The sequence below is a fragment of the Siphateles boraxobius genome, unplaced genomic scaffold (assembly GCF_051911475.1).
Source record: "Siphateles boraxobius isolate OS27281-9 unplaced genomic scaffold, OSU_SipBor_1 81, whole genome shotgun sequence".
Classification (NCBI taxonomy): domain Eukaryota; kingdom Metazoa; phylum Chordata; class Actinopteri; order Cypriniformes; family Leuciscidae; genus Siphateles; species Siphateles boraxobius.
The window spans coordinates 1,688,142-1,697,500 of NW_027509210.1; the positions used below are offsets into that span (position 1 = coordinate 1,688,142).

The window sequence follows — 9,359 nt, forward strand, 5'->3', positions numbered from 1 at the left end:
ATAAATGTTATAATTATGAGATAAAAATGACTGTCATTGACATCTTGTAAATTTAAACTTTGTGTCAAATTCGATCTAGTAGACCTACATCATAATTTGGACTTTTTATGTCATAATTTATTTACAAAGGCATGATTTATTTTTCTTATTGTGATGGCGTTCATAGATACATTTGCATTGCATACAATTGCATTAAATTTTTTATCCAAAACAACTTAGGCCTATAAAACAAGTCTACTGTAGTCTCTATAAGTAGGGCCTATTAAAAAGTGGTAATCTGGTACCTTAATTTTACCCAATTTAGCTCATGAAATTAGTTTTGTTAGTATAAATTGACCTGTTTAGATTCAAACAGTGGTTAAATAATATTTAAGATGTATTTTTTAGGCTATTAATGTCAGTTTATAAGTATAATCACAAGTACGAGTTATTATAAAAACACATGAGTAGGCCTACAAAATAAAATACAAAACATATGCCTTTCAGAAAATCTTTTTAATTTTATTTTCTTATAAATCCACAGGAAAAAGGCATAATTTATATACAAAACTGTACAATTATTTGTGCAGTCTGAATATAGAAATCTAACAGCTGGACAGATGCAGAAGACAACACACAGTCTGTGTTCATCGATCAAAGGCCTCTGAGTTTTATAGTTTATACACTGATGAAGGCAAGATCTGCATCATTTAACACCTGAAAGGCTGAAAAGACACTAAATGCATTTAAAGCACATTACATTCACACTGAAGCACAAGATTCAGTTTCTACTCGGAGACACACTATCATTTGAACTTGGGCTCAAATACGAACATTTCACTGTGTGATTTTTCCATTGACGCGCAAGTGAATCAAACTCATCAAGTGCAATTTTTTCATGTTTGGCACATCGGTATAATGACAAAGAAATCATAAAACTCAAATAAAATGGCTCAGAGATTGAAACCAGAGACCATCTCAAAAAACAGTGCGTTAAACGTGCAGCTTTAGAATTACATTAAATATGGTGTATTTTAGTGCTATGTGATTGATAATACACACCTGCAGTGACGGTAAGAGGTTATTATGTTATGATTTTGCACCAAAGCATCTAGTTGAGGAAAAGCCAGTACAAACATGAAACTGTAACATATCAAGACACCCATGTCTGATCCTCTAAACAATGAAAATATACAGATTGAACTATTTCAAAATACTTATTTTCATACTTCAGAAGAGATTCTGAAATATTAGTTCAGTAACACTATTCAATCTCACTGCAATCTTGCTCTGTCAAATAATACTTACAGATCTTCATTTCATAACAATACACCTTGAAATCATCTAAAATAAATCTGACATTTGTCTGCGTTCAGTGTTTGAGGATCAACGTTTACATTTACATCAAATCAACAAATATTAGATCATTAAACCTTAACTTTAGTATATGACACTTCTCTGTAAGAAGGCACAGTGATGTGATGTCACCTGTTCATTGAAATAAAAAGACACAAAATTAACAAAACAAACATTTCTAACAAGGCACAGCAGATTCAGTCGCGTATGGCTCGTTCACACTGGATGTTTTATTGTTTGTCTATTTACACGTGTGTCAGATTGTCTTTGGCTGTTGGTGTTGCACCATAAGCCTGCCATGTCATAAAACTTCCAGGTGTTTCTTAACGCACGTCATGTGTGAACTGACCATTTAGTAACACACATATAAAGTTGCTTTTGTTTGGCCTTCAGAAGTTGTGAAACTCAGTCATCATTGTGTCTGATTGTTAAAGATGCTGCAAGTGATTTCAGGAGCTTTACTGACTTCATCCGCACATGCCCTCTTTGAAACCCCGCCCACTAAAAGATACACACGCCCTCTTTGAAACCCCGCCCACTAAAAGATACACACGCCCTCTCGTTCAAACCCCGGCCACTAAAAGATACAGACACCCTCTCGTTCAAACCCCACCCGCTAAAAGATACACACACCCTCTCGTTCAAACCCCGCCCACTAAAAGATACACACACCCTCTCGTTCAAACCCCACCCACTAAAAGATACACACGCCCTCTCGTTCAAACCCCACCCACTAAAAGATACACACACCCTCTCGTTCAAACCCCACCCACTAAAAGATACACACTCCCTCTCGTTCAAACCCCACCCACTAAAAGATACACACGCCCTCTCGTTCAAACCCCGCCCACTAAAAGATACACACACCTTCTCGTTCAAACCCCACCGACTAAAAGATACACGAGCCCTCGCTCAAACCCCGCCCACTAAAAGATACACACACCCTCTCGTTCAAACCCCGCCCACTAAAAGATACACACGCCCTCTCGTTCAAACCCCACCCACTAAAAGATACACACACCCTCTCGCTCAAACCCCACCCACTAAAAGATACACACGCCCTCTCGTTCAAACCCCGCCCACTAAAAGATACACACACCTTCTCGTTCAAACCCCACCCACTAAAAGATACACACGCTTTCGCTCAAACCCCGCCCTCTAAAAGATACACACGCTTTCGCTCAAACCCCGCCCACTAAAAGATACACACGCCCTCTCTTTCAAACCCCGCCCTCTAAAAGATACACACGCCCTCGCTCAAACCGCGCCCTCTAAAAGATGCACACGCCCTCTCGTTCAAACCCCGCCAAAGATAAACACGCCCTCTTGTTCAAACCCCGCCCACTAAAAGATACACACGCCCTCTCGTTCAAACCCCGGCCAATAAAAGATACACACGCCCTCGCTCAAACCGCGCCCTCTAAAAGATACACACGCCCTCTCGTTCAAACCCCGCCCACTAAAAGATACACACGCCCTCGCTCAATCCCCGCCCTCTAAAAGATACACACGCCCTCTCGCTCAAACCCCGCCCTCTAAAAGATACACATGCCCTCGCTCAAACCCCGCCCTCTAAAAGATACACGAGCCCTCGCTCAAACCCCGCCCACTAAAAGATACACACGCCCTCGCTCAAACCCCGCCCACTAAAAGATACACACGCCCTCTCGTTCAAACCCCGCCCACTAAAAGATACACACGCCCTCGCTCAAACCCCGCCCACTAAAAGATACACACGCCCTCGCTCAAACCCCGCCCACTAAAAGATACACACGCCCTCGTTCAAACCCCGCCCACTAAAAGATACACACGCCCTCGCTCAAACCCCGCCCACTAAAAGATACACACACCCTCTCGTTCAAACCCCGCCCACTAAAAGATACACACGCCCTCGCTCAAACCCCGCCCACTAAAAGATACACACGCCCTCGTTCAAACCCCGCCCACTAAAAGATACACACGCCCTCGCTCAAACCCCGCCCACTAAAAGATACACACGCCCTCGCTCAAACCCCGCCCACTAAAAGATACACACGCCCTCTCGTTCAAACCCCGCCCACTAAAAGATACACACGCCCTCTCGTTCAAACCCCGCCCACTAAAAGATACACAAGCCCTCTTTGTGATAAACCCCGACCACTAACACACACAAGGCTTGTTCCGACTTCATGCAGCGCGGCACAAATCGATCGGCAGCTGACTTGAAGCAGTGCATTCTGGTTAGAAATTTTGTCCGACTTGAGACAGCGCAGATGTCAAGTCACTGTGACGTATGGCATCAAATGGAAAATTTATATGCAATTTAAGTAGATGAATCTTAAATTTAGGCCTAAATATATGTTTTGTGTGTCACTATGTGACCTTTGGAGCACAAAGTCCAGAGCGAGAGGACAGACATGGACACCGAGAGCAGTTTGTGTGTGTGAACCTCCTGAAAATCACTTACAGCAGCTTCAGTGTTGATCAAAGTATTTAAATATGTAACATGCTGAATGACCCTGAAGTGTGTGTGTACAGAGACGCTCTTCAGTCGTTCTTCAAGATGCCTGTTTCCTAACGGCTTTAGTCCTGAGGAAGAGTCAGTGTGTGAATCATGACCGTCGTTTACTGACACACACCGCTCAACAAACAACTGATAGTGCTTGTTAGACAGCATCTGTGACCACACACACACAAACACACACTCCGACACACTCTCCCACTCCGACACACACACACTCTGACAAACACTCTCCCACACACATACAAACACACTCCGACACAGGCACACACACACTCTCACACACACACACACACACTCCGAGACACGCACATACACACTCTCACACACACACTCTCAGCAGTTTAGGACTTGTCCACGGACGTCATGCCGATAAACGTTCCATTCTTCTCATCTTGATCGTCCACTTTGCCGCTCACAGGAGCGTATGATGTGTCTTTCTTTGCGGATGGCTAAAAATAAGAAAGAAAAAACAACGATTGTTTAGTACGTGTGTGTGTTATCAGTCTAAAAAAAAACAATGCAAGGTCAAGAACACAAACACTTGGCCAACATATTCCTCGAGTACAGCATTTTTTAGTCCTTAAACCAGTTGAAAGCATCATGTGATTAACCAGATTCAGTTCAAGCTGAAGTAAGTTAAGCCAATTCACACATCTGAGTATTTACATTAATAATGCATGTACATATTCATACCCTTGCTTATGAGTCTGACTCAGGAGAGGACTAGATCCTGTCCATGTTCTACATAAAAACATTTATATGTTCTTATTGTTGAATGTGTCATCATTTCATTATAATATAATACTGTTTTGATCTCCTTGCTATAGAGGGAATGCACGTGACGTCACCGTTGGCCGGAGTGACTGCGGTTACGCCCACAAGTGGCAAAAAGACTGAGCGGCAGCATTGGTTTTCAGTGTGAATGCTGCGGAAAAACACACAAAACGCGTCTAAAACGGGAAAGAGCTTTGAGACTGACTGTACAACTAGATTTGACAAGAAATATGAGGAATATTTTTACAGACTACCTAAAGCTACAGAACAGAGAAGCAAATAGATCGCTACAATTCATAGAAACAACTGGACTCCAGGCAGCGAAAGGTGGATTTGCAGTTATCCTTTTTGTGTCAATATGCTGAATTTAGTGGTAAAATCATTCTCTATATATTGTATTGTTATATATTGCAGTGACAACTCATCAATCAAATATTTACCACTGTATATTCTGTATAATTTGACATTTTTAAATAAACACTGACAAAAAACTATACAAGTTTTAAGTCTCTAGACGATATGATGATATATATAACATTGATAAGTGATCACCTGGATTTAGACCTGCCTATTTTGTATTTATATAAAGCGTTCACAGGCAAATTTGCTGTATGTATTTCCCTGGTGTCGAAATCAGGCACATATAAATGTCAGGAAACACGATTCCTGGCTGCATGTTCATATCCATGGATCACTGGATCTTTAGTAAGTTGTAAGGAACACTATATTGAGTCCAATCTTTAGTTTAAACTGATAATCGTTTGTTTTACTTGCGTTTTCGCAGTTTCCCCTATTAAATCCAGTCACGCAGCTGCTCTTCTGCCACTCAGTCCGGCTGAGGGGGCGTGTTCCGGCGGGAAAGTGACGTTAATGCATTCCCTCTATATAGTTATTATTTTCTATTGTCAAAATGTGATTTTGGGTGAATTGTATTAAAACCAGTTAAGCTCAGTTTGACCCACAAACCTCATAATAATCGTTATAATAGTAAACGGTACCCACAAAAAACCTTAAACATACAAAAAATTATACATCATTCATGGAGCGTTTTTTATTCTCTTAAACGTTTAATTTGGACGTTGTCTAATGTTTTTAAACGCTTTTATTCTAAGCATCTTGCATTGCATTTAGGGATTATATTTGATAAATTCATGCATTTCCTAGAGATAGAGGCTAACAGGGAACGTTCTGGCATAGTTATGAACAAAAACCCTCTTTCAGTAACATTAATAAAACGTAAATCCATTTAAAGTTATCTGGTCTTTAATAATTACGTTAGCACAAAAACATTATTTATACGTTGTTCATGGAACGTTCTCTGGATGTTTGTAAATGTTATTCAAATGTTACTTTGTCTCGAATTTTCAGAGAACATTCAAAAGTAACGTTCCCATAATATCTGAAGAACGTTCCCCAAACGTTAACAAAAACTGGATGTTTTGAACATTCAGAAATACCATTTTAATGGGAACATTAGCAAAACGTTCTTAGAACATATTTGTGTTAGCTTGTTAGCACCATGATCTACTGTTTGAGCAACAGGAGTTCAGCATGTGACACAATTCTTATATGATATTTTTGCAGAAATGAATATGCGCCACAGCCGTGCGATGTGTGAAACAGGCCTGAACTAGCAGTGTTCATTGTAAGATGGTTAATGAGTGTATGAACTTACAGGAGCGCAGCGGAAAGCCTCAGCGAAATCAAAACGCTTCCCTTCAGTCTAAATAAAAGCAGATCAGCACAACACGGTGTTCATTTGCTCAGGTTACACATACAAGGTTAATAAGCAAGACTGCACAGCACTGTTACAGGGTTAGTGAGTTGATCTGGAGAGCAGCATGAGGCGGTTAGTAACTTGTGATTGTGGTTTATGTTTCCTGTCATCACTCAGAGTCACATAAACCACAATCTAGATACAAGCTATTGTCATTTGAGTCTGTCATATAGGCTATATAAAATTATAATGAGAACATTATAATTGTTTTCTTGGGACATGGATTTTAATGGTGAGACTTTTGTTTTTGTAATCAGGCTCTCAAAAATTATATACAAATATGGATTTTGATTTATCGGCCAATATATCAGTTATCGGCTTACAAACAAAGAATGTTTTTTAAACGTCACCAGATACTTATTTCTGATCGTTGAGAGAACATTCTCATAATCAAAGTGCAAAATAATAAAATAGATTGTTTTCTTAACCCTTAAATGCATTACTAGGCCTTTAGTGACCCGGGATGTCATTTACTACACTCATCCTAGTTCATTTTTTTTAAGTTAGACTTCTTAGCATTTCTCAATCTATTCATTATAAACAATAGAGCAAGATTTTTTTTATAAAAGAATGTCTGTTTTCTGGGGTTTTTTTGTAAAAAGTTTATAAGGTCGCTGTTCATACTGAAGTATACAGACCCGAGGTATGTAATAGTGTTTTTTATATTCTGCACAACAATAATGTAATCTCTGATGATTCAATAAGTGCAATTCACCTTTATTCCTCAAGGTGGCGATGTCTGATACACATGAATGGCATGATGTTTCACTCATAATTACCGCAGATATAAAGCAAATGAATATATCAGCAAAACTTGAAATGGCTCAGCAATATACAGCAGAACAAGTATTTTATCGCAATGAAATATTAGTGTCACTTGGATCTGGTGAAGAATCTGTCAGCGAACAAAATACTGATTTTGAAGGTGCTGGAAAAGATAGTTTTGAGAATATGGTTGAGATGGTGAATATGAGCCAAATGTGCTCTGAAAGAGACAGTGATGATAGTGAAAAAAACATCTGTTCATATTGAACCCTTCCAAGCTCCAAAAGGTAACGAAATATGCTTTATTTTATTCTTTTGTAATTGTTATAAAAATATCAGTAGAGTTTTATAATATTGCAGCAGTTAGAGATCCATCCGTGTTAGATATAGATCCTGGTCACTAAAGACCCGAATATGTAATAATGGTTAGCGAAACATTCGTACGTTTACATAACCAAGAGCTTTTGAACGTTCAGAGCAAAGAACATATTTGTGGTTAGCTGAGAGTTAAAGCTACAATATGTAAGATTTTTGTAATAAAATATCCAAAAATCACTTGCACAGTGTGATATATTTCCTGCAGTTGTGTACTTACATTATCCCAAAAGTTCACAAAGATTTTTAATAATTCCCATTTTAAATAATGGCTCGTCCCTGTTCACTTGTCGCCTGTTAATGATGTAATATCCGCGTTATCCCTGGTTTCCGCTCGTACTGCCAGAGTAACCATGGCGACAGACGTGGACAGCAGCGTTACGTCTAGCGGCACGCTCACGCTGTTGTTGTTTCGTTCAAACATTATGGACCATGGCAAGCAGACTTTGGGACAAAAGGAGAACTAAAATGAGGATCAATATCAGCGTGGCGTTTTCGAGATGCCGAGAGCTAGCGTCCGCGGCTAACTTCCACTCGACAGAGACGCCGCTCTTGCATGTACTTTATTAGAGCAAATGTAGATAAAGCTAATCAATGTTATATAGCTCAACATGATGAAATGCTAGAATATGATCAGCATGTTATTCTAATGTTGATCTAGCTTACTGCTAGTTTCATATAGCAAACAAACTAACACATAGAATAACATTATAACTTTCAACACACTCAAATGCAGTTTAGTGTGATAGTGTAGACCAAGTGAAAAAGTGCTGCGTTTCCTCACAAGCTTCATTTGTCTAATAAACTGATGTATGTGAGTAGTAATTCAGCACTTGCGGTTAACGTTAGTTCGGTAGAATGAAATGTCCTCATTCCTTTATTATATCCGCGGGACTCGCATGTGGCGCTGAGATCTGTCTCTCATTAGCAATCGCGCCGTGCTTCATATCACAGTCATGTTAAAGACATCAATGCATTCACTCATCCATAAACATTATTAGATCCTTAAGCATGACGACAAGTTCCGTAATTCCGCTTATGCATCATCAACCTACGCCTTAGTTATTGTAAGAGGTTAGCGAGCCCTAGCGGCGGAAAAAATGACATATTGTAGCTTTAATGTCACACCAGCTCCACCGAATTTCTCAAACTCCACACATCTGTCTTTTCTATGAACAGTGACTGTGTGAATGAGAATATTGATTCATAAAGGACGTTGTGGAAGAATAGTGTTCTGTTTCCACAACAAACACACACAGAACAGACATAAATATTCGCGGAATGATTTGGCGCATAAATTAGTGTCACATGACGCAGCTTTAGTTCGTGTGAACCGCACTGACAGCCAATGATTTGGTGGGAAAGTAAAGAATAATCTGGGGAAATACGAGTGATTCAGCACTTCATTACCTTGTTTTGATAGAAGCGTATGGCGAGGGTGATGGAGACAAAGAGCAGGATGACTCCCAGAGCGATGATCATAAGAGGAAAATGAGAGACTAAAGTCACGATTAGCAGCAGCTTCTGAATCCTCGCGGCCGAAGCGTCGTCAATCACCACCGACTGCAAAACAAATCACGCAAACACACGTTCAATACGATATTCAACTGTAATGGCTGATTAAATCATCCCACCGACTCTCACCTCGTTCAGAAACACAATGGGGAAGATAGTGCTGTTGAGATTCTTGGTCATACTGAGGAAACAAAGAGATAAAGACCTTCAGCTATAAAAACTATATAAACACACACGACTGTTTATCAGGACGCCGTGATTAAATATATCAGACAGGAAAACATCACTCACGGAAAACCGGTTACTCTGTCGAGA

At 39.8% G+C, this 9,359-nt stretch overlaps 1 protein-coding gene across 2 annotated transcripts in view; it reads right to left on the reverse strand.

Annotated features, from left to right (window-relative positions):
- Positions 1-476: 476 nt before the first annotated feature.
- The window catches only part of scarb2b (scavenger receptor class B, member 2b), a 46,391-nt gene continuing 37,508 nt past the window's right edge, over positions 477-9,359 (reverse strand). The window contains exons 9-13 of one of the 2 annotated variants that reach the window (XM_077221343.1): positions 9,336-9,359; positions 9,174-9,225; positions 8,940-9,092; positions 3,087-4,287; positions 477-1,800 (exon numbers count right to left, since the gene is read on the reverse strand). The exon at positions 9,336-9,359 is cut by the window's right edge and continues 50 nt beyond it. In XM_077221343.1, coding sequence (XP_077077458.1) covers positions 4,180-4,287; positions 8,940-9,092; positions 9,174-9,225; positions 9,336-9,359 — 337 coding nt within the window. In that variant the 3' untranslated portion in view covers positions 477-1,800; positions 3,087-4,179. Of the gene's footprint in view, positions 1,801-3,049; positions 4,288-8,939; positions 9,093-9,173; positions 9,226-9,335 lie in introns of both variants that reach the window. The other variant, XM_077221344.1, reaches the window with a different exon arrangement.